This window comes from Meleagris gallopavo, chromosome 8, assembly GCF_905368555.1.
Source record: "Meleagris gallopavo chromosome 8, MGAL_WU_HG_1.1, whole genome shotgun sequence".
Taxonomy (NCBI): domain Eukaryota; kingdom Metazoa; phylum Chordata; class Aves; order Galliformes; family Phasianidae; genus Meleagris; species Meleagris gallopavo.
Window position 1 is genome coordinate 32,277,201 of NC_139411.1, and position 25,194 is coordinate 32,302,394.

At 40.2% G+C, this 25,194-nt stretch overlaps 1 protein-coding gene across 2 annotated transcripts in view; it reads left to right on the top strand.

Annotated features, from left to right (window-relative positions):
* DOCK1 (dedicator of cytokinesis 1) overlaps positions 1-25,194 on the top strand; it is a 274,016-nt gene that overhangs the window by 23,790 nt on the left and 225,032 nt on the right. Inside the window, exons 3-18 of one of the 2 annotated variants that reach the window (XM_085229833.1) lie at positions 986-1,026; positions 3,321-3,376; positions 4,850-4,946; positions 8,223-8,371; positions 11,510-11,645; positions 13,132-13,289; positions 13,842-13,923; positions 14,346-14,481; positions 14,638-14,710; positions 17,221-17,363; positions 19,332-19,457; positions 20,921-21,045; positions 21,298-21,396; positions 22,513-22,585; positions 24,029-24,132; positions 24,685-24,868. In XM_085229833.1, coding sequence (XP_085085959.1) covers positions 986-1,026; positions 3,321-3,376; positions 4,850-4,946; positions 8,223-8,371; positions 11,510-11,645; positions 13,132-13,289; positions 13,842-13,923; positions 14,346-14,481; positions 14,638-14,710; positions 17,221-17,363; positions 19,332-19,457; positions 20,921-21,045; positions 21,298-21,396; positions 22,513-22,585; positions 24,029-24,132; positions 24,685-24,868 — 1,782 coding nt within the window. The remainder of the gene's footprint in view (positions 1-985; positions 1,027-3,320; positions 3,377-4,849; positions 4,947-8,222; positions 8,372-11,509; positions 11,646-13,131; positions 13,290-13,841; positions 13,924-14,345; positions 14,482-14,637; positions 14,711-17,220; positions 17,364-19,331; positions 19,458-20,920; positions 21,046-21,297; positions 21,397-22,512; positions 22,586-24,028; positions 24,133-24,684; positions 24,869-25,194) is intronic. The other variant, XM_085229834.1, reaches the window with a different exon arrangement.

Here is a 25,194-nt window from a genome sequence, read left to right on the forward strand (position 1 = left end):
TTTTTCACTTATTTTGGACCTCCAAAGTGGCAGAGGTTACAAACGCTGGGAGTAAAATGAGGCAGGGCCACACCATAGGTGAGAGCAGCTTCGTGATGCCATTGCACCCATGTGTCACTGCCAGCCCTGCCTTTGCTGTATTTGGTGCAGGAGATGAGGAGGCAGCTGCCTGCATCCATGCCTCTGCTATAAAAGGGGAATTGAGAACTTGAAGTGACATTATGTTGGGAAAAGAGGTGGCAAAGGTAGAGCTGTGTGGCTGAGAGACACGTAGTGGTGGTGGCTGTGGCAGGGCAATGGAGCTCATCAGTTTGGGCCTTGTCCCCACCTGGGCACAGAGGACAATGATCTGGGGCAGTGACAAGATAATGAATCGATTTTTTTTCCAGTGCATATGGTGAATAGGCTGAAAAATCCTCCATGCTTGAGACTTCAGTTTGTGTTCCTTATCCTGGAGCATAGAGTAAGGAATTTTGCTGTAAGAGTAGACGTTGTCTGCCAGACATTTTGATGCATGTTTGTGTTTTTAGTTTTTGCAAACTTCCTCACGACCTCTGCCTGCTTTTCTGCTTTGTTTTGTGAACTGTAAATCCTGAAACATTCTTGTCTTCTGAAGAGGTGACAGATGGCTGATCTACAATTGAAAACTTGAATTCATTCAACTTAAACAGGTTTTAAAACCAAACCAGACAAACAGTAGGTACCAGAAAGTTAATGCTTGTAAGTTGGTTTTGTTCATGTTGGTAAATTATGAATAAAAATGAAATGAATCTCAATTTAACGCGTTGTGTGGAATACCATCTCTGCCACATAGACTTCCTCTTCAGTTTTCCCATCCTCCCCAAGTTTATAGCTTTCAAAGGCTTTCTTTTAGCCATGATGCTCACTGTGTGTTGGTGCAAACGAGGCAGGGGCTGCTGAGCTGGGAAGGAGCAACTGCTGGGAGGCATAAGGTTTTAATGCTATCTCCTCTTTTTCCCCCTAGGTTGGTACAGGGGTTATACTCTGAGGAAGAAATCCAAGAAGGTGAGTGCTGCTCACTGTTCTGTGTGACGTGGCGTGGTGCCTTGGGGATCTGCTCTGAACAGGGATCTTTCCATGTCGTGTTGCTGCGTGGTAGTGATCTCTGGGAACTGGGGTACTGCCAACCTGGACTAAATGGGAATATTTCAAGTTAACTGGAACTTACTGTAATGAGACCTAGAAACTTACTTGTGTATCTGTTTTTTTCCTCAGTTTAAGTGTATGCACGTGCAGTTACTTCAGATAGTTTGATGTGCATTAGCTTGTGCTCTGCAACAACGTGTGTGCCAGAGCCTTCACCTCTGTGAAAGTTAAGAGCTTCACATCTCAGCTGATCTGCTTGCAGGCTGACAGTTTGCTGTCTGTTAAATAACACATTACCTGTACAGTGCAATTGCGTCTTGGAAAGCGATGAGATCTACATTGTGATTTTTCAGTCATTCTCCGTGAGGGGGGCAGTAATCTCCTGCAGTGCAATTTAGCCTGGTTGCTCAGCTTTAAACGTGCATGAAGTGCTGCTGTTTATAGCAGCTTTTCTGAAATAAAAAGTAAGGAAACAGCAGAAATGCTGCTCGTAATGTTGCGTTTTATTTTTATTTTTTGGCTTAACTTTATAGCAGTCATTAACTGGAATTACACAACTTTTATCTGCGTATTTTTTTTTTTCTTTGAGTTTTAAATTAAAACACTTAAAATTTGCATGTTTGCATGCAGAGTTGTTGTTTTTGAATGTCTGAAAGTACTGAGTTAGCTCTGTGGTTCATCCCACCCATTTCCTAACCAGGCCTGGTCTGTGTTTATTTCTACTCTATTTTAATACTTTCTTTTTTCAGAGATGTGCTAAGTTTCTTACAAATCATATTTTGTGAGCATTCCCCATTCAGCCTGTGCAGAAACGATGCATTCCTCTTGGCTTAAATTGATTCCAGGTGTTGGTGTGTTTGTTCAACTGCAGCTAAATGCAGTAACTTCTGAAAGAAAACTCATTTTATGATATTGTAGAATTGCAACCCTTAAAATGTGAAGCTTTGGTAGAATTCTTTTTAAAGGCAGTGGAAGATATGCTTGCCCATAGATACTAAAAAGGATGAGTGTGCTCCTTCCCATCTGGGCAGCAGCTATCATTGCTGGTATTGCCGTAACTGGTGTGTCTTGCCAGCATGCCAGACCTTCTGGTCATCAGTGTGTTCCTCCTCTGGTGACCTGCATGACCTGTGCCATCTTCTTTCTCCCCTGAAGCTGTTCTGCCCCCCTTGCTGGGTGGGTGGGTTTTGGTGGTGCTTGCTGGTTTCTTTTGCTTCTTGTTTGCTCCCTCCCTGACCTCACTCCCCACGTATTCAAACAGGGCGTGCAGCTCAGAGCTCAGGCACTTCAGTGACTTCTGCAGAATTTGTTTTTCATCCATCTTTGCAAGAAACAGTTTTGCTTTAAGTTACTTTGGAGTAGACATAACTTTATGACATAAAATGAGCACTGCTGTTGAGCCTTGTTTGAGAGACTTCTGCTATGCCCTGCTGAGAGGGATGTAGGGAACAAAGCACAGATTGAGGAAGGAATTACTCAGCTTTCTAAGAATTGCTTTGCATTTCCAAACAGAAAATGGAACTGCTTGATCTGTGAACGAGTTGGTAGGAAGTTTTTTTCCCCAGCTTGACTTGAATTATATTTTTAAATATGATTTTATATTATTTTCCAATTATTACTTTTAGAATCTCGAGAGTAACTTAGAACTTTTTTAGAAAAAAAGCAGCACTTCTTTTGCAGTACTGTCTGCTGCAGAGCTTTTTGGCTTGTCGTAATAACAATCCATTGATGATAAGAGACAGTACTATATGTAAGCTGTGGTTGTGATGTGGGATGGCTGTGTTGTACATGTGCATGCACTTACATGTATGTCATGCACTGAAGCCAGGCAGCCCAGTGTGATGCACGGTCCAACCATCAGCCCATCACCGCCACGCTCACTAAATGTAGCAGCACCTCTGAGTCTCCATCGTGTGATGCAGGTGAATTCAGTGGTATAATCCTTCAACCATGCTTTCTCTGCTGTGTAGTACGTCCAGCTCGTAGGAACTTGGTGCTCCAAAGCACTGAGTATCTATTTGCTGAGGTTGCAGTAACACTTGATCAGACGGTCGTGTGTTAAAACATTTAAATGTATGTTTAAAATAAAATATGCTGATACTTAAAAGGGTGCAGTGGCTCCGTGCAGACCTGGCGGTGTATCTTGGTGGGTTGTTAGGTGATAAATGTATTACGTGCAACGTTAATTTTTTTCCTCTCCCTCCCTCTCAAAGGGCATATTTCCTGCCTCCTATATTCACCTTAAGGAAGCAATAGTCGAAGGAAAAGGGTGAGTTTCATTTGAAAAGATCACAAAAAATCCATTTTTCTATTTGCGTAGATGTAATTTCAGTGCGTTATCAGATACCTTGCACTTGTTTTCTGCTTGTTAAGGAGCTCGTGCCAGCAGTGTGTGTTTGTGCAGCAGCAGAGGGGCTGCTGCCAGCGGTGCCATCCCTAACTGCATCTTGACAAAGTTGAGCTGCTCTATGTGGATGTGAAAGCTGGAAGAATTGATAATTGATCCATTTTCTTAATGGCTTTTATGGCTCCCTTGATACGTAGCTACTTAGATGAACATCTTCCAGTCCACCTCTGTTTTAATTCCTGATTTCAGTTATCACAGCTTTTTATCTTTTGACCTTCAAATCGTAACGCTTCTGTCTGATCTACTAAAAGAGGCTTTTAGTATGAGATACCTTCCTCTTTAGACAGATGAAGTTTCAGGCATTGAATTTACCTCTGAAGTAATTCTCGTAAACTGGACCCCTCGCTGAAGCCATTGTCCAGACATCATTTCCAATCTCCTTGAGAAGTGTCCTGCCTTCCTGGAGCACTGCTATGCAGTGAGAGATGGTTTGTTTTGTGATGCTCCTGTTTCCCTTGTCTGATTTGGTTGTAAATAGTTGGGGCTGGTTTTCATTTAGCTGCTATTAAAACTCAGATCCTCACGTATCAGACCAGTATTGCTGGCTGTGCGTGTTAAAATTCATAACATTGGTATAAAAAATTCCTTAAAAAACTGGGAAAAAACTCAACAGGAAATCAGAAAAACTCAAAATTAATAAATGATTAGCAAGGTATGAAACGGAGTGTAACAGGATTAAGGTATTTTATTCCTTTGTGCCTGATTTATTTTTATACACTATTAAGTATGTAAATGATAAAAGTACTAATCATATGATTGCTGCATAATGACAACTTTCTTGCTGATTAGAAAACTACTTTTAAGTACACTACTTTTGAAATATTAAAAGGTCTGGCTGCTGTTTTGTACTTGGATGGCACATTTTAAAACCAGACAGAAACGTGCTGGTGATGACCTGCATGCCCCGTTTTCCTTGTGAGACCAATAATTTGAAAAACAATTAGACATTAGTATCATGGTATTGCACGTGCTGCGTATCTGGCTTTCATCTTGGTTGCTCCTTGTAAAATCAGCCTCTCAATAACAAGTGGTACCATGAGGTATGTATTGATGCACTGTGAGTATACAAACAAGCAGGGAAAAAAGCATGAGCCCGATAGCACAGCCTCAAGTCTCTTCTAGCTATCCTTTACGTCATGTGGTAGTAATGGTGTGCTCTGCTTCCTCTGTTTGGGATGATATATTTGTGGTTCACTTCTAAATATGCAATCCGTGGTGTTCTTTTGAAGCCTGTCATTGTTGGGCTGGTTTTGGAAATGACCACCGGTTCCTTTTAGAAACAGCTCTGCTGTCCTACCCAAAACTATTACTTAACTCAGCCTTTTCTCTTTTAAGACAACATGAAACCGTTATACCCAACGAGCTGCCCCTGATTCAGGAGGTCACCACAACGCTGCGGGAGTGGTCCATAATATGGCGGCAGTTGTACGTTGTAAGTACCACTTTGGTCAACAGTAAGCAAAAAAAATAACAAAAAAAAAAACAAAAACAAAAACAAAACAAAACAAACAACAACAAAAAAAACCACCCAAAAAGTAAACAAACAAAAATTTTGTAAACAATATTACGTGGTTTGTGGGGAAGAAAGTGATGCCAGGAAAGGTAGAGGGAGAAGTATGAAATAAATGGTGACGGATTTCCCCCTCTCTTAAGGTTTCTGAAGGCGACTTTATGTGGAACAGCTCTTCAGTATCGTTTGTGTTAAGGCACAAAACTCAGAAGTGTGTCTGTATATTTTATGAAATATTTTGTATTTCTTGTGCAGAGACAGCTTTGTGGAGTGATACCTTGTTCTAGTAATAACTTGTTGAGCAATTATGACTGACTAGACAGAAAATCCTTTTTTATGAAGTGTTATTATCCAGAATACGCTGTTTTTAAAGATATATATTGGGCTTTCCCAATTTGCAGGCAACTGTGTTAAGCAGAGAAAAAATGTTTAGGCTGCTAGTTTTGGAGAAATTCTTATATTTGATGCCAAATTCCTTGGTGTAAACCTCAACCCTATGGAGATTTATCAGTGTAGGCCTTGTGCTTGTCAGTGCTCTTGTGCTTGATTGATTGCTTCAAATGTATTGACCCTACGTTTAGACAATGCATGAAATAAATTACTTTTTTTCTTTCTCTCGCACATGCTTAAGTTCTAAGCACTTAGGAATACATTCTTGGTAACTTGCAGCAATAAAAAAGTTTCTCAAATGGGTAAATAGAGAAGAACAGTATCTGTGAAACAGCACGAGGGGGAAGTATTTGTAAGTAAGGTGCAAGTGGCATTGAAACATACAGCTGAAAAAGCAGTTGCAGTGTAAGCCAGCAGCATGGTGTTGGATTTTAGGTATCCCAGCTCTGACTTCTCATGCTTTCTCTGTATAAGAGCATTAGGATGAAGTTGTGTGACTACGAAAGTGTTACTTTTAAAGTAGGGTTTAATGAGGAATATTTATCCCTTATAAATGTTCATTTGAAATCTTGAGTTGTAACAGGAGAGGCTGTATAATGAGGAACGACTATCGTAATGTTACTGAGAACACAAGCTGCTGCTAAAGACTACTGCTCTTAATACAGGAGAATTGAAGATGGCAGGAAATGAGAAATTCCCATTTCTATGTGCCTGGCTTATACTTGGTGTACAGTTAAAGGATATTTGAAGGTGGATAGAAAGCAGAATTTCTGAGCAACTGACCTAAAGCCCATTGGTAGGGATTTTAAGTCTTAAGATGTTTTGAATCACAACCGTGAAAGTAAAGATAAGATCAAAACCAGTCTGCTGGAAGTGATCCCGTGCTGCAGTAGATGAGATGGAGGACAGTGCAGTGTGTGAAGAGAAGCAGATCGTATATAAAAAGAGTTTGAATATGAGATGATACTGGAGAGCTCGTGTGTTGAGGAGCGAGGGAGAAATCAATGGGCAGAGGTGAAATAGGAGGAGCAGAGTCTGCAGTGGGAGAAGCTGAGAGAGGCAAGGTAGGAGTTTTTGAGAAGGATCTTAATATTTCCTTCAGTAATTACTACATTGAATATAAAACAGAGGGAGAATTAAAATGTCACCTTACTCAACTGTTTGATAAGCAGCATTCTGACCAGATTGTGAGACTTGTATTCACGCTGAGTTCTGCTCTGTGTGTTACTGATGGCAGTGCAGGTGGTATTTTGGCATTGATGACCCCTTTTTTGGATGTATGTGATCAGACGTGATTGTGGTGCATGTACAGGGAGAAAAGAGCAATGGGAAGAGTCATTAGAAGTTTTCCTACTGGGACCTGTGTGTGCTTTCTGTAGTTGGAACTTTCCAGGAGTTATGAAGTTCTCCTAATGTAGGAATTGCTGGTTCTGACTGCTGTGTGTTGTGTCTCCGTGGCTGGGATTTGTTTGTGGGGAGGTGTTGGTCAGCTGAGGAGTGCTGTGATGCTTTGCTAAGAGCTTGGCATTGAGGAGCAGAGTGTAACACCAACAGTGACCTCAGCTCGGTGGCAGATGGGGATCCTGTCCCTCTGTTGGATGGGTAGAATGTTTGGTTAGTTTACTCATTGCTTTATCTCAAGTCTATCTGTTAGATTAAGTGCATGTGTTTATCTGGTGCTAAGAGGAGTGGTGCTTTGAGATCCCTTTTTTTCAAGGTGGTTATGTTGTCTGGAGGTGACAGGTTTCAAACCACTCAATTTACAGGCTGGAGAGTGTTATCCACGTGTTGCTTATCAAAGCTCATTAAATAGCCACACTTACCCCTTTATTCAGCCCATAATTTGTATTTTTGGGTATTGAATAGGCATTTGGTTTTGATTTGCAGATGGTGGAGGAAGTGGCATGATCTTTGTCTCACTAGCTTATGATTGCCTGCAGCACTGAAAATCATAAACCTCTTTCTCATTTGAATTTGTCTGCATTTAGCTTCCAGCCACAGAAGCATGTTGTGTCTTTCTCTGCTACATTAAAGAGCTTTTAATAACTGGTATTTTCTCTGTGGAAGTTCTCACACTATAATCAAGTCAGTTTTTCGATGATGTGAACAGACTGAAGCCTTTACATTTCACAGTTAGATATATTTTTCCCTGAGCCTTTCAGACGTTGTGTTATTTTTCTGCACATTCTGCAGGTTTTCATTTTTCAGACATAGCAGCCTTTCTTAACTGCATGGTAATTATTTAATTATTCTGGTTGGTTTCAGTCCAATAAGACCTGAGTGTAGTCTGAATGAAGGACAGGTATGCATAGCCTAAACAATTTGGTGATATAAGGTGTTTAGAAAGGTGTCTTCTTCTGTAATGAGTTAATGACTTGGCTAGATTTTGTGGTCTAGGAAGAGAATTATATTGAGGGTTATAAAAAACATTGACTCAGTGCCATTATCAAAACCACTATGACTTTAAGATGACTTAAACGCAAACATTTATATTTCTTTAGGTACCCAAAGCAGAGTGTATGACTCCTTGTGTTCAGTGTTCTGTAGAGAGAGACTTAAACATGTATATGTATATATGTGTATATATGTGTATATATTTGTGTGTGTATACATACATACATACATATATGTATATATTCAGTGTTCTGTCTGTAGCAGCGTGCTGTAGTTAGGCTCTATGTGAGAGCTAGTTGTAGGCTTGTATGCTATTAAATTCCTATCTTACAATTGTTATTCGTTTTATGTACTTAAAGGATGTTCACTAGACTTCAGAATTAACCTGCACTCATTTTTTTTCCCTCCAAACAGCAAGATAACAGGGAAATGTTTCGCAGTGTACGGCACATGATATATGACCTTATTGAGTGGAGATCTCAAATCCTGTCTGGGACTCTCCCTCAAGATGAGCTCAAAGAACTGAAAAAGAAGGTCACTGCCAAAATTGACTATGGAAACAGGTTTGTGAACAGTATTTTCCAAGTGTTTGTGATGTGAAGGCAAACCAGCTTTGTGTTACACATTAGCTGTCAATGATGCCTTGTAGTATCTTTATTCCTGTGTTTATGCAGATGGAATATTGGTATGTTAAAAGTCCTATTATTTCATAATAAAGAATGAAGTTGATACAACATCTCTTTAGTATAGAGCAGACTACAATATATGAAATAGAATTCTTATGTAACTCTTCCTTGCTTGCTGATGCAATCAATTTGAGATTAGCGTGAGGTTTTCTGTGTCTTTTTTAAGGTCAGTTCAAAAGCACAAGTATTTCTTCTCGTCAAGATGTCATTTAAACTCTATTCTGCAGCATAAAAAATGTGAGAGAGTATTTTGAGTACTAAGAGAACACTGTAGTACTGTCTGTGCAGCAGAGACTGAAAAAGTGTTGAGCAAACCAGCATTTGAATCCCTGTGATGTAAATAACTCATCATATTTCAGCTATTTGTGCTTCGTTCTTTGAGAGCTGTCAAACTTGGAGTATGGCCTTGGTCACAGAATCACAGAATGGCCAGGGTTGGAAGGGATCTCAAGGATCACGAAGCTCCAACCCCCTGCCACATGCAGGGCCACCAACCTCCCACTTAATATCAGCCCAGGCTGCCCAGGGCCCCCATCCAACCTGGCCTTGAACACCTCCAGGGATGGACGGGGCATCCACAGCCTCTCTGGGCAGCTGTTCCAGCACCTCACCACTCTCTCTGTAAAGAACTTCCCCCTGTCTTCCAAAAGCCACAATTTGAAATGAAACAATAAACCAGTTAGCCCATTCAGTCAGTGCTTCTGCACGTATCATCCAAGACGTGGACTGCTGTACCCCAGTAGACAGTTACCCAGATGTTGTTGATATTGTTTGTTTGGCTACTGTATTTTACCATCTGTCTGAGGAGATGGTTAAAGTTACTCTGAATAACCTCCAGATGCTCAGTGTTCAAACACAATAGAACATCTTGTGCCGTGCTTTATATTCATAATGTTCTGATGGACTAATTAAGTGATCAGAACATTCTCTGTAGAATATGGGAGGAAAGTGAATTTGAATTTCTGAGTAAATGCTCACAACTGAACGGATCCTATATGCTTCTTAATGTAGTCCTGTATCCGCTTTAGTCTAAAATAAGCAAAAGTGGTGATTTTGGTGTCATAGAATCACAGAATGGCCTGGGTTGAAAAGGACCACAGTGCTCATCCAGTTCCAACCCCCTGCTATGTGCAGGTTGCCAACCAGCAGCCCAAGCTGCCCAGAGCCACATCCAGCCTGGCCTTGAATGCCTGCAGGGATGGGGCATCCACAGCCTCCTTGGGCAACCTGTTCCAGTGCCTCACCACCCTCTGGAGGAAAAACTTCCTCCTCATATCCAACCTAAACCTCCCCTGTCTCACTTTAAAACCATTCCCCCTTGTCATATCACTATCCACCCTTTTAAAAAGCTATTCCCCCTCCTCTTTATACTCTCCTTTCAAGTACTGGAAGGCCACATCCAGACAGGAAGACTTCATTATGCATTTCATAAATTTTTTCTGATCTAATCGTATTCTAACTTTTCCTGTTTTGTGAAATACTGATTTGTAAATAAGATGTTCCTATAAATAAAGATGACAATTTTGCTGCATGTTGTCAAAATAACTGAGGAAGTGAAAAAGTACTTTTATGAAGTTGCATTTATATTGTTTGTCTGAAATTGGGTCAGATAATTTTGTTGCAAAAACATCTTTCTTGTTCAGTTGCAAAAATCTGTAACTGGGACATTTAAGGAGAAATTTGTTTCTTTTTTCTAAGCAACAAATGCAAGTTAAGGGATAAGACAAAGGAATTAAATCGAAGTGGACTTTACTTCTGTTCATTTGACTATCTGTGCATCTGTTCTTGTCCTGTTGGTGTGCTGTAGGCTGTGGGTGATTGCTCCTGTGAGTTCCTTTCCTCTTGTCCACTTGGTTGGCCTGCTGTCCCAAAAAACTGTGTTTTTGGCTGCTTTTCTGTTCCCCTTCAATGATGAAACCACTTCCTCACTGAAAAGCTTGTCTGTGAGTTGCTTGGAGTACTTAAGATATTTAGGTGCACTTTGGAGCAGAGCTTAGGAGGTGTTTATTAATGACCTGCACTCTGTGGCTTGCTTGAGTGATGTGTTCCCCCTTTGAGGTAACACAGAGCAATTAACTAGAAGGTTTCTATAATGACTCAAGAAGCTCAGAGATTTGTTCCAAACCTTTGGGTTTCCCCCCTCTCAGGTGGGCAAGAAGTTCTCCACAGCTCATTCTCTTCTCTTCAAGTGATTCTGGGTCCTGTCCAAAGGGGATTTACTCAGACAGTGAACCTTTCCATGGCTTCTCAGGTCCAGCAAGCTTGATTTAAGCTTAGTGATCAAACATATGAAAGGCAAAGTTCCAGCAGCTCTATCATAAGAGATGACTATGTAATTAGATGTGGTTTGGGACCACTTGTATTGATGGGGAGATGAAGAGATAAGTCTTAGGGAAGACAAATAGAGAAATAAGGGCAACTTAGACTCCAGTTTTCCTTATCCTTGATTCCACTGCCAGCACTGCAGTTCCATGGAAGAAGGCTGGACTTGGTTATGGCAAAAACCTTCCTTGCTGCAGAAGATAAACGTGGATGTTAACTGCCTGCTGACAGAAACCTGGCTTCTGCCTTAAATAAAGAGAGGCATTTTGTGCCTTTGTCTATTTTGTAGATTTTCACTAAGCTGTGATTAATATGCTTTGGAGGAGATGTAGAGTGGGGAGGAAAGAACTGACCAATTTGCATGTGGCGTGAGTGTAGATGTCTGCTCTGATTCATCTGACAGTTCCAACAAACAACTCCTGCAAGTTCAGTTGTTTAAGAAACTTCTTCCCCAGCTGTTCTGCTATTTCATGTACATCAGTTCTTCCTGTGCTGGTGGGGAAGAAGTGTCTTCCAGCTAGGGATGGTTATCTCCTGGGCTGGTAACATGTTAAAGACTTTTACCAAGTATCAAATAATTATTTCTGTCGCACGTCACAAGCAAATGCTGTTAACAGTAAACACTTTGCAGGTGTTATTTAAAGGTTTATTTGAGTATACTATTATTCACAAGTATGTTTTGTTTCTGTTCAGGATTCTTGATTTAGATCTGGTCGTTAGAGATGAAGATGGCAATATTTTGGACCCAGAGCAGACGAGCACAATCAGCCTTTTTAGGGCACATGAAATAGCTTCCAAGCAAGTGGAAGAGAGGTTGCTGGAGGAAAAAGTAAGAACTGCTGTGCAGCTGTCCCTTTTCCCTTTGAAACATAAGACTGTATCTTAACTAGATTACTGCTACTGTTATCAAATCTTTCATTACCAATGCTATGTTTATGAGGAGTTATCAGGTTTAAATATTTTATAAGAAGCAGCGTCAGGGACTGTTTAACTGTTGTGGGTTTTTTTTCCCTTCAAAAGACTTGCTGAAATTTGCAGTTGTATCAATAAATCAGCTGTGCTTGTAGGTTAATGTTGGAGATGCAGAGGAAGGATATTTGTGTATGTTAGATTTTCCTGAGGGTTTATTTTGGAGCATCACATAGAATAGTGCTCCTAGCTTGTTGGGGTTTATGTTTACCAACAGTGGAAAATTTGTTGAAATACATGGGGAAAGCAGAAAGACTTTCTCAGCCTCAAACAGTAACCTTCTTTGCAATTCAAATTTTAATTTTTAAACTGAAAAACATTTCCATTGTGAGGAGTCTTCCCAGTGTCAGTAGCAGGAGTTAGTGGAGCACACTATTCCTGAGCAGCTCCTCAGGAGTTTGTTAATGCAGAGTGAGGAGTTCTGTGTCCTCCTGAGTTGCAGTGGACCATGTAAACACACTTGCAGCGCTCACCAAACTTTATGTAAAACATTCTAATTTAAAGAGAATTTAAACTATGCTATTTTTTGCATCCAGAGCTCTTTCACTTTCCCTGCTTAAACCAGTTTCCATGGTTGTTTCCTGTTGTTTGTTTTTTTTTTGTTGTTGTTTGTTTTGTTTTAAGTACAGTATTAGAAACAATAATTCTGTCTAGATGTCCTGATGTACTATGACCTGTTCCCATAGCTCGCTGTATTTTAAGAGGCTTGTAGTTTGCTGTTGAACATCAGCTGTTGCTGATGCTGAGGCTCCAAGTCACAGCAGCAGAGCCTGGATGGACTGAGCCCACTTTGCTGCAGTTTGGTGCCAATGAGAAGAGTCCTCTGCTTCCAGTGTCCTCCCTCCTATCTTCTTTTTGTCCCATGTGTGCTCCTTCCTCCTGCCTAGATAAGGCATTCATGGAAAGTGCTGTGGAGCTAATGGATGAAGGGTGGGCTGGTTAGCTGTAGAGAGCACTGCTGGCTCTCCTGGCTGTCTTGATACATGCCATAGGAGAGACAGAAGAAAACAAGTTTGCTTTTTTGCCAGGAGTGGTTTAGACTCTCTTCTCCATTTAAGTAGCTTCCTTTTTTAATAAGTGAGTGCATCAACGCTTCTTAATTTATTTTTATTTCATTTTTTTTATTCCTTATGGAGCAGCTCTTCAAGATTCGAGATTCGATTTCGAGCTCTTCAAATTTACAACAAACTGCATTTTCTGGGTCTAATATAAACAAAGACAACAAGAGCAGGCACACAACAGATGAAACTCCTTTTACTGTCTTAAAGGTTTCAGGAAGATTTTGTAACAGTTGGATATTTGTGAGGTTAAATTAAATCTAAGTTTCTTCTGTTCTTGAATTACAGTCTCAGAAACAGAATATCGATATCAACAGACAAGCTAAGTTTGCTGCCACTCCTTCGTTTGCTTTATTTGTAAATTTAAAAAATGTAGTCTGCAAAATAGGGGAAGATGCTGAAGTCCTCATGTCTCTCTATGATCCCCATGAATCAAAATTTATCAGGTTAGTGTACTCCTGAGTGTACTCCCTTCTCTGTTCTTCCTCAGTTAAGGTAGTGTGCTAGTTCTGCAGGATGATGCAGGGCTTATGAAAGTCAAATTTCTGTGAAATGTGTAGGACAGGGTTATCTGGGAAGTAATGATGCAGCAGCACTTCAGTCGTATTCAGCACAGCATCCGGCAAGTCCCTTCACTCCGGGTGCATTTCAGGGTCGTGCTGTTCCTTATCACACCGTGTCTTCAGTTCCTTAAGTGCAGAGCTTAAATGAGACATGAACACACCTGCAAGGCTGCGTGTGCTTTGTTGGCAGCAGCACTGACAGCACTGTGAGCCGTTCCTGCACCCCCTGCTTCCTTGCAGAAATCTGTACGCTCCCTTGCTGAAGAGCTGCTTTCCTTCACGAGCGATGCATGCAAAAAAAAAATGGCAGCTGTCTATTAAGTAAATATTAATTTGATTAGCATAGATAGATTGGGCTTAAGATATTCCTCTGTAAATTGATTTTATAACCGTACATTGAGTGAAGCCATTTAAACAAAAATGCTGTTTTTTCAGTGAAAACTACTTGGTGCGGTGGTCAAGCTCTGGGCTCCCCAAGGACATCGACAGGTTGCACAACCTCCGAGCAGTGTTCACTGTAAGTCTGGTGAGGCTGCTTCAGCTTGCAGAGTCTAAAGGATTTCTCTCACATTCTGTGAATAACTGAGGAGTTAATAACCTCTGTGCCAATGGTGGGGTTGGCTCTGCCAGTCACAGTCCTGCTGGAGGCTCCTATGAGATATTTCTTATAAATAAGTGTCTCTTTAAAACTTTTAAACACAAGGGTGAGGTCACTCCGTGAAGGTTTAATTTACTAGAAATGACTTGGCTTCCTAAGCAACTAATTCACACTAAAGTCAAGATAAGGCGTAACTACCGTTACAAACATGCTTAAAATTCTGGGAACAATTTGTTCTTGTGCTAGAGCCTGCGATGACGAAGGCAAATGTTCTAAACTGTACTAAATGGAACTCGTAATTCAGCTACGATAAAACAATCTGAGAAAACTAATATTTCTAGGACCTCGGCAGCAAAGACCTGAAAAGAGAGAAAATCAGTTTCGTTTGTCAGATTGTGAGGGTGGGCAGAATGGAGCTGAGGGACAACAACACGAGGAAGTTGACTTCTGGGCTCCGGCGGCCTTTTGGAGTAGCAGGTAACTTCTTGTGTGCAGCATCCCTAGTTGTCACATCACACGGTTGCCTAAGCCTGAGCTTAGTCACTGTTGTTTCCCTACCCCTCAGGGTGTCCCCTCAGCACTCTTTTTCCTGCATTTATCCTTAAATTCAGTGTACTTCATTTTTGTTTTCAGTAATGGATGTTACCGACATCATTAATGGAAAAGTCGATGATGAGGACAAGCAGCACTTCATACCATTTCAACCGTAAGTAATGAACAGCTTAAAGAATAAGCAGAAGTAAAAAGATTGTGACCTTTTTATTACGGTTTAAATTTTGATTGCAAGATGTGTTCTATGGTACTCTGAAGTTGATTTATTTCAGTTTGATAGCTTATCTTAAATATTACTTCTTAATTTTTGTTGTTGGCGATTTCCCAGTAGTTGTAGTACTGTCAGCACCAAAAATTTACTTTAAATTTTTAAAATTGAGTTTAACGGGTACATTCTTGGTTTAGTTTTGTTTTCTTTTTTCTTTTTTTTTTTTTTTTTGCATAAAGATGTCAGGGTTATCACACTTAAGAAGTGCAGTGCTTGAAATAGTTACATTGCTGGTTCAACGCTGGCTAAGACTGATAAAGACATCCAATCCAGGTGACCTCTGTGAAATGAGTTAATGACAGCATTTATCTTTTCCTTGGTAGGAGATGAAATGGCCCAGTAGGGCCCATAGTCGTTGTAAAAATAAGTGTTGAGAATTTGAAAAATGGCTTGGTATACATCCTGGAATACTTCTCATTTGTTTTTTTCATGTGAGACTTCACTAGAACCATTAAATATTTTGGTTGGATGGTGAGGCAGATCTGCCTGCTGTGCATGTTGTAGTCGATGTAGAGGATCAGGGAGATTAGCATCCTGCTTGGTTTTGGTTTCAGTCTTCTGAAACTGCAGACCTTTCCATACTTGAGAGTAAACTGAAGCCACAGTTGCTGTCTTTTTGGGTTTTATTATTTTAGTCTGTAAGATGCATTGGGCAGAGGCTAAAATGAAAACAGTAATATCCATTTCTGTTAGACAACTTTTGGAGTAATTAAATGAGCTCTGATGTGTTTGCATTCAGTGCAGTTGCAAATCAGTTTTGATTTTCTGCCACTAGATCACATTCAGAAATACAACCTGATTATTTTTTTTTAGTGTGTAGAATGTACACATATATCTTTAATTTAGTAGAAAGTGCTTCTAGCAGTAAAGGCATTTTAACAGAGGAGAACTGTGGCAAAACTTCACTTCGATCCATAGTTCATGGAGGTTTTTTTTTCTATTGTATGAAGTGTAGAAAGGTAGAAGGGATAAGACAAATGCATGTGTGTAGAGCTGCAACGCTTAGTTTATTCTTTCTAAGAAATGTTACACTGCCATCTGTTCAACATTGCGAACAATGAAGTAATGTTAACCAAAAATTCCTTGATTAATATGCTAATGGGTATTCAGAGGGTGTTTAATAATGCAAAAAACAAACAAAAACAAAAAACCTTGAAATAATGTAGTCACGAATTAAACTTCATTTTGGTAAAAAGGCCTAATTTTGGAAGGTTTTGGAAACCTCGTGGTTTGAAGATCCAGGGGTATATAGGCAGAATGTCAAGGTTCTGCTGGGAATGGATGTATACCTAATGTTTTGTTTGTATGTAACAGCATCAGTTACTGTGAAAATCAGAAGTGTAACTCTGTTTTTCAAGGGAAACAGCCTTCTTCAGGGAAGAGTGCTTTCATGATATGTTTATTGTGTGGCAAACAATAGCCAGCTTTCTTCTAGCAAGTGTGAAAATATGCAATGAAGATGAATCTTTGTGTGTCAAAGTGGATGCTAATGGCACATCTAGTTTTCTGTTCCATTAAAACTGATTTATTTTTTCTGTTTGTATAAATCAGGTATTTGAAAAGATATGGGATGTAATTTTTTTTTTTGCAGCACTAAATTAAAACATGCTTCAGAAAAAGTCTATTCCAAACAGCACGAATAATGTGAAAGCACGCAGTGAATGCTGGTGTCATTATTTCTAATGTAGACTTAGGCTGTATATATGAGCCACATTTTTCTTCTCATCCCATGCTTCGCTTCTGTTGTACCACATGCAACTCTGTTTTCATATCTTCGTTTGTTTGTATTCATTCACTAGCCACCAACACAATGGCTGTCAAAAGCACTTGGCAAGATTGCTTAAATGACACTTAATGCTGGTGTTTATTTATAGGTTTCATCTTTTCATTTATTCATCAATGTTTGGATTATCTGCTTTTCTTGTCCTCTACCATTTCTGTGAGATGGATAGAAGCTTTTCCCTCAGGCTATATGCACTGCTGCTTCCTTTGTGGACCCCCAGCAGTGACCCTGGAGGCGCAGCAGGGCCAGTCTGTGGCTTTGTATTTAAAACAAAAACCTACCTGTGTAGGTTTTCACTGCTTAACTGGGGGTTCTCAGGTGGGAGATGCCCTTCCTGTCCTAATAAAGAATTATGGGGGCTGTGCATGCATGTTCCTGAAGGAAGAAGTAACAACACGAGTTTGCTGTACTTCTCTTGAGTAGATCAGCGTTCTTCTGATTAATGGTCTTCCTCTGTCTTTCTTGTTACCTTTCCTGTCCTTTGTCTTGCGTTGACTAATAAATACTCTTTGTCACAACTATGATACGATCTTTTGTGTTTCCTTGTTACTGTGACTTCTGGTTTTCTGTGACCCTTTGTTTCCTGGTGTTGGTCGTCATGTGCATCCTCCAGGCTAGCGTTGGATGACGCCATTCGACACAAGCAGCTGAACATATCATCCCGTTTTTCACCCAGGGTGGCAGGGGAGAATGATTTCCTGCAGACTGTTATAAACAAAGTGATTGCTGCTAAAGAAGTTAACCACAAGGGTCAGGGTACGTACAGTTCTTTCTATACACTGGTGTATGTAAAAAATGCTCATTGCTCGATTTTCAGCATGGGATTGTTATAACCGTGGAGTCAAGGGAGCATAATATCACCAACACTGTTGTTTGGTACCAGAAAATATATCTGTGTTGTGCTTCCTCTCCTTCAAGGTTGATTCTGCTATTTCTGCTCAGCATCTTTTGCCCCTGTTGTCAGCCCTGCAGACCCTCTGTCTTTTCTCTTTAGTGTCCCTCACTGGGACATCTCTGTGCTTCGGGGCTGAAAACTGCTTCAGGAAGTCTGCCCTTGTGCCACAGAGCTGCAGATGTTGTCTGCCTTCTGCTGAAGGAAGGAATAGTCCTTTCCTTCCCCTCTTTCTCCTTGTTTGCAGCTGCGTTTGCAGCAGCTGGCTTCCCATCAAGCAAGAAGGGGATTTCTCCCATCAGATCCCACACTGTTGCCTCTGCAGGAGGAAGCCCCAGTGATCCCTCTTGTTTCCTCTGGATTGCCTTTGTTGCATACAACACTTACAATGTATCTGCCAGCTAAAAAGTGAATTGTGTGCCTCTGGTTACAGTATTGGCTGTATCCTTTTTCAGTACGAATTCCTGGCAGGTGGGTGCGGAGCTCTCTGCTTACAGCTGGCTTTTGAGTATATGAAAAATAGGCCCAGGACTAATTATGTACTGCTTTGCTGATTTTTTTTTTTAATTGATTTTTGAAATGACGTACAGTAAGTAAAACTCTAAATTTTCATACGTATATATACATTTTTTTTAAACTAAAGTGGAAAACTTGGTTCTGATTCCTGCCTTCTTCAGTTTTCACTTGTGAGAAATGCATATCAGAAAGGAGGAAACTGATTCATTCCAAATGCTTTCCCTAAGCAGGGCCCTGCCCACCCCCAGGCAAACCAAAGAGGACAAAGTGTTGTGGCTTGGCCAGTCCTTGTGGGTACATTACTGTGTAATGAAATAGCAGCTGGTAGAACTGTCTTTGGCAACAAGTCAGACCAAAGCCATTTGTGAGAGATTTTAGTAAAAAAGAAAGCTAGCTGCCAGATATATACAAAACAAATGCATAGGTAAATTGTGGGTTATCCTGTTACTCACACAGTCATTTCATAGATGAATATTTTTGGGGCATTCTTTTCACAGTTTTTAATTTTGGGATTTTCTGAAAATTGCTGCTGCAATTATTTCATGCTTCAGCGTAATTGGCAATCACTTTACCAAGTGTGGAAAACTTTTTTAGTGTCTTTTTTTCCCCCCCCTATAACAAGCATGCCTGATGTTAGTTGGCAAGCACTGGCTTTAGCGGCTGCTTCTGCTGCTGAAGAGAGAGGAAAATGTTGACTGTGTAAAGCTGATGCTGTAGATCTGGGTGTTCAGTGCCTTGAAAACAGCTGATGGGGGTGGTGGGCCTGAACCATTTCAGGGTATCTGTCAGCTGTTGATGCTGACTGCCTTGGTGTATCCAGATTGCTTGGTTGTAAAACCTAACCTAGCTTTGAATGGGAAAATGTGCTGCTTCTCTTTCTTCCTGTGGAAGATAAATATTCCCCTTAGAAAGAACTTGTGAGAGCTGAAAGCTTGAGGCTGTTCTGTTAATGGCTTAATAGCCACATTTCTACAAGGCCCTGTGTGTAAGACATGAGGAGTGAGACAAGTCTGGTTCTCAGAATGCTGCCAGGAGGAGTTCTGGTGTTAATGGTGGCATGTGAAGGGCCTCCGTGTGTCTGGCAGCTGCCCAGTGGTTTCCCCCTTACAGCTGTTCTACTGTGATCCTGCTGACCTGTTGTTCTCAGTAAGGATGTGTTGTAGTGAAGGTTCCAGGTCGTGACTGAGGCCTGGGCTTTGTAGGCCTGTCTGTGAGAAGCTGTATGCAGTCGTTCCTGAATGTGTCCCCTAAATGGATAAATGTCTTCAATAACTAGAGAAACCACAAGTATAATAATAGTGATTTTTACCCAACAGGTTTGTGGGTGACTTTGAAACTTCTTCCAGGAGATATTCATCAGATTAGAAAAGAGTTTCCACACTTAGTGGATAGGTCAACAGCTGTGGCTCGGAAAATGGGGTTTCCTGAGATTATTATGCCTGGTAAGCCATTGTGTGAATGCGCTCTGCTTTGTTAATTTTTAACCTTCTTTAAATACCTGTATGCACAGAAACCTTGGGGAAAAAGGAACCTGCAAATGGTAGTGGTATCTATTAGAAATAGGACGTCATCAAAGGATCTTGGAGGTCTTTTCTGGATGATCTTGGAGGCCTTTTCCAACCTTGATTCTATGATCTTGTCCCAAAATACATATAGATTGGTGATAGGTGTATACTTGCCACACATGCTGCAGAAATTAATAAATCTAGTAACATCCCTCTCCCCCCAAACAGAGATATGATAGTGAGATGGTAAGGGAAATGCACCTGTTTCCAGAGAAGGAAAATGTATACAGAATGCACTGTTCTTATTGTCTCCCTAGCAAGGGCAGATGTAAAACTTCTGTCTCCTTGAGGTGAATCCAAGCTTGAAATCAGATAAGACTTTTCAGAGCAAAAGGCTTGATCTAGAGATAGCAGCTCTGTTAGGGTTTGTGCTGACTTTGGATAATACATATAGAAGAGAGCTATAACGTCTCCTTTCTGTGTATATTCTGTGGATGTTTAAGTCTGGTACTTATTTACAAAAACAAACCCCCAAACAAATAAAAACCCCGACAGTAAGAGAAGCCAAACTTCAGAATACAAGAAAAGATGGCCCTGTCCTTTCAGATTGATGGGCTCTGGAGAAGCCATCAGATACTTTCAGAAACGAGCGAGTTCCAGCTCTCCTCCTGTGGCTGCAGACTGCATTTGTCAGATATTTTACAATAAAGCCAATATGTTCTAAGTGCCTCAGCACCTCATCTTGGTACGATGGGATGTTGGCACATAGACCATCTGCCTCTTGGAATTATTGGAAATCCTGTTTCCCAGTTCATTTCAAAGTTCTGTTTTAATGGGGATGAGGCTGAAGAGCATTTTGAGACATAAAGCTAAATGTAGTCCTCCCCTGAAGCCCTCAGCAGCAAAAACATCAGAACATCTCCCACTGTAATGTTATAGGCTGTCATATAAAAGTACGTGTGTGAGATAAGTTGAAGGAATTGAGGTGTAACCTTTCAAATTAATAATGAAAATAAGGGATAAAGCCAATGAGAGACCTGAGGCGTTCCTGGGATGATATGGTACATAATCCTAATGATGAGGATGTATTCTTTCAGTCCAGGAATAATTCTGTGGTTGTTCTGTCTATTTGTTAGCTTCAGCTTTATGCATTGGTAGTTCAAGTTTTACAAATCTTAAACCAATTTTAGCTAACCATAGCTGCTTTCAGCACTGCTGGTTTTCAGTGTTGAAAATATGGTGGCTTTCATACATTTTGCTCTGTATATGCGTGTGTGTGTGTGTGTGTCTGTGTGTGTGTTAGTGGTGATGTTGGACATTGATTCCATCCATTGCTCATTTCACAAATCAAAGCATTCACTGTGAAAATTGCTCCAAACTTTGTGCTGCTTTTCTTGCAGGTGATGTTCGGAATGATATCTATGTAACGTTGGTTCAAGGAGATTTTGACAAAGGCAGTAAAACAACAGCAAAAAATGTAGAAGTTACAGTGTCTGTTTATGATGAGGATGGGAAAAGATTAGAGGTATTATTTAGTTAACTTTTTAATTTTTTTATATCTATGTTTAATCTCTTCAACATCTTTTTAGATATTTTCAACTTTAGTCCCTATTTTTGTTTACAACAAAATTTTCTTCCTCTCATGATTCCCTTATCCTATTAGTGCATGTTTTCTGTCATGTTTTGACCTACTTACTAATTTATTTTTTATTTATTGAGTTGAAAAGTAGAGATTAAGATGGACATAAACATTTTCTCTTCTGCTTGTGTTTTCTAGAGTGTTATTTTTCCTGGTGCTGGCGATGAAGCCATCTCAGAGTACAAATCAGTTATATATTACCAAGTAAAGCAGCCTCGCTGGTTTGAGACTGTGAAGGTACAAACACGTTACAATAATTTCATCCATTTGTGTTCATATGAAGCTAATACAGATTTCATTGGAAAGTCTTGAGAAGCGAATTTAGGAAAATGAATACTTGTAGCCATCCTCAGTAGAACAAAAGAAGGTATTTCAGAGATGGCTGGAAAAAATTGCATAAAAAAAAATTATTTCGTCCTTTTGGTCAAGATGGCTGTTATGGGGGCACTGCACCATCTGTTTAGGAATGGTTTTTACTCTTTTCATGAAACTGACCTAGAAAAGCAGAATATTGAGATTAAAACATAATTGCTATACTGTTGAACTCATCGTTGCTTTGGGACTTGGCTGATTGTGCTGCAAGCTTGCTGAAGCTGCTTGGGTAATAACATTTTAGTTTAAATGCCAATTTTTATGTAGGAGGCCAATGTTAGCTTAATGAAATATTCTGTAGTCAGTGGGAACAGTAGATGCATATCAAAGAAGAGGCTCTCAGCACCTCTCCACACCATGGTTTCAAGTAAAGGAGCTCTCATTGCATGTGGCAACGGAAAGTGGCTGCTTGGGAGTCTCAGAAGCTCTGATGCAGTAGGGAGCAGTAGACAGCATAGAACTTGCTGGTGCATGTGACTGAGGAAATAGAGCAACTCTAGCAAAAATGTCAGGGGAGAATAGTAGTCACATCTCTGCGTGTTGGTTATGTGGGGATCAGTGATGAGCTAATGGTTTATGTAGTACAAGTGGTGCATAGGTAATAAATATCTTGAAGTTCATCTTTGTCAGTCATTGTCAAGGTGGGCTCATTCCTGAGCTGGAGGGATTGGTAGGGAATGCTTTGAGATTTCAACCATCGTGCCCTGTCAGCCTTAGTATCTCCATGTCTTGCTGGGTAGCTTAACAGCCTTGCTTCATTTTCTTTTTTTTTTTTCTTAGTGCAAGAATTGTTGATTTTCCTGGGGAGTCTGTGACCTTTGGTCTTTGGTGGCCAACTGAAGCTTGTCCTTAACCTTACTGTTTTTTAAAGAGCCAAGACTAGCATTGAAAATGTCTAGATGAGATTTGGTAGCAGTAAGTACGTTTGAAGATACTGCTCTGACTGTTTCCTTTCTCCATCCCCTCTCACAAAACGTGAAGGTCGCAATCCCTATTGAGGATGTGAACCGGAGTCATTTGAGGTTCACGTTCCGACACAGATCGTCACAGGACTGTGAGTAATTTGACCTTTTCATTATGATTCTTGTCAGTGCCTTGGTGCCAAAATCTGCTGAAACAGGCATAAAATTTCTAATCTGTAATTGACTGTTACACTTGGTTTTGCTGTGGGGATAAGGTTATTTTATGTTTGCTTTTCAACTTCTTTTCTCTTTGCAGCTTCTAGCTCTTATCTTTGGCATTGCCTTTTTCTTTTCCTGCCCAGTCATTTCTCCAAACTAAATATAAGGGCTAGTGAGTAAAGCTTTCAGTTAGGAACTGAGAGGGTTGTGGTGTTGCTCATCTCAGAGGTAGGTGGTAGTGAAGATATTTAAATGTTTAGTAGCATCCCACATATGAAATAAGAATGTGAAAGAGAAGTTACAGCAGGCTTAGGATCAGTAGTAGAAGCTATTAGGAAACTTGGTTTCCGTTTCTGGTTCTCAAGCTGACTTGTGGTTGTTTTGAAATAAGCGATACTTGAGGGCTTGTGGTTCTCCCTCAGCTTTTGGGTAATGTTGTTGGCAGCTCAGATGCTTTGGTAGGCTGAGCATCCAGCCAATCCTGCTAGACATTCTTCCATTTGTCAGCAGTTGTTCTCTAGTAAAATGTCGGGTTCATCTTGATTATGATAACTTTCATTCATTGCCCAATAATGCCAATGGCTGTCTCGATGGACAAGAATACCTTTTTATGTTGGCAGCAATTTTTTTTTGCTGCAGAATACTTGTGTTGACCAAAGTGTTAATCCAGGTGGTGTCCATTGGATGCATTTTAAGGTATGCAGTACTTTTTATATATGGTCATCTCTGTGTGTGGAATTCATTATCCCATAACAATTATTTAGTTAAAGCAGAATGTTTTGTAAAATGGTCATTAATAAGAGATTCTCTTTGTGTTGAGACTAGTACCTACTAATGAAAACTCTGTATGCAGATAATTAGAGTCATTGGTGTCAAAATTATGATTGTGAACTGCAGACTACTAGAGTAGAAAAAAAATATGTGATGGTACAAACATTTAGGTTAGCCACAGTTTAAATATAAATTACAGTCTGTGTTAGTGTCTCAGTGCTTCTTCATAGGCTCATGGACCACCTCAAGTTGCTTGCACTTTCCTTCTGGTTTTATTTCATAATTTACTTTGCAATTTCTATTAAGCATGGTTGCCTTGTTATTTTTTGATACTACGTGTTGAATAATGAGAGCATACTTGAATGCATTAGCTAGTCTATATTGGTTGTACAGTGGGTTAGCATGGCCAGACACTGATGCTTTTTTTTTTTTTTTCCTGTTTTTGGTTCTATGTTACACATATAAGACCATGTTTTTTTACTTCTGCAATGAGAGCCTTTCTAAGGATATCACTCGCATACAGGCTGTCCATTTTTTTACACCTGAGATGAAGTGTCACTGCTAATGTTGAATACTTAATTATGTATGATTCTTCTTTTTAACAGCCAAAGATAAATCTGAAAAAATATTTGCCTTAGCATTTGTGAAGCTCATGAGATACGATGGAACAACGCTGAGAGATGGAGAACATGACCTTATAGTTTATAAGGTATAGAATTTTGAGATACTCTTCCCATAGTTGGTGGCCAAGTATGAGCACTGCTTATTTCCAGAGCACTGCTTATTTCCAGAGCACTGCTTATTTCCAGAGCACTGCTTATTTCCAGAGCACTGCTTTGTTACACAGTGATGTACACAGCAAAATGCTTGTTGTGGAACATTATAGCAGATCAAGAAACTAGTTAGCAAGTACTGTGCAGCTTGCCAGTATGGCAGATTGATGGTTAAACCTGGGATCTGTTTTCTCAGGGATGGTTTAATTGTTGAATTTCTTAGGCTTGTAATTGAATTTTATTTATATGGATTTTCATGGCTGGGGGGAAAGCTACTTGTCTAGCCCTTTAAATATCAGATCTTGGCTCCAAGCTGTAGTTGGGTTAGTGCAATTGTTAACGACTCATTGGATAACTCCAATTGTGGAGCCAACTCTTAAGGAATTCCAGGGTAAATAATAAAATTTTACTGTTATGAGGATTTTTTGCTCGTTTTTTTTTTTTTTTTTTAAATTGTTTTTCATGTTGCATGTAAAACTCTGCTGCAGGCAGAAGCAAAGAAGCTTGAGGATGCCTCCACATATTTAAGTCTGCCTTCCACTAAAATAGAGTTGGAGGAAAAGGGACACTCTGCAACGGGGAAGAGCATGCAGAACCTTGGTAGCTGCACCATCAGCAAAGACTCTTTCCAGATTTCTACTCTGGTCTGTTCTACAAAGCTTACCCAGAATGGTGAGTTCGTAGAAGCGCTGGAGTTTCTGTCTTGCAGCTTGAGTGGAGCTGTATGCACTGACCTGCATGCAGTCTCCCTTCCTCTGGGTGGGATTGTGGATGGCTTGACACACTATTTTGGATTAAGTTGCCAAGTATCTACTCACAGTTTAGTATCTCAACTGTGCTCTCTCCACACCCTTAGTTTTACTTTAGGGAGTAATGTCTGCAAGTAAACAGAGTATATCTGCATCCCCTTAACCCAGGGTGCCTCTGTTTGCCACATAGTTGAGACTTTTATACTGAAATACACTGAAGACAGGCCCTGTGACATTTCACTGCCGCGT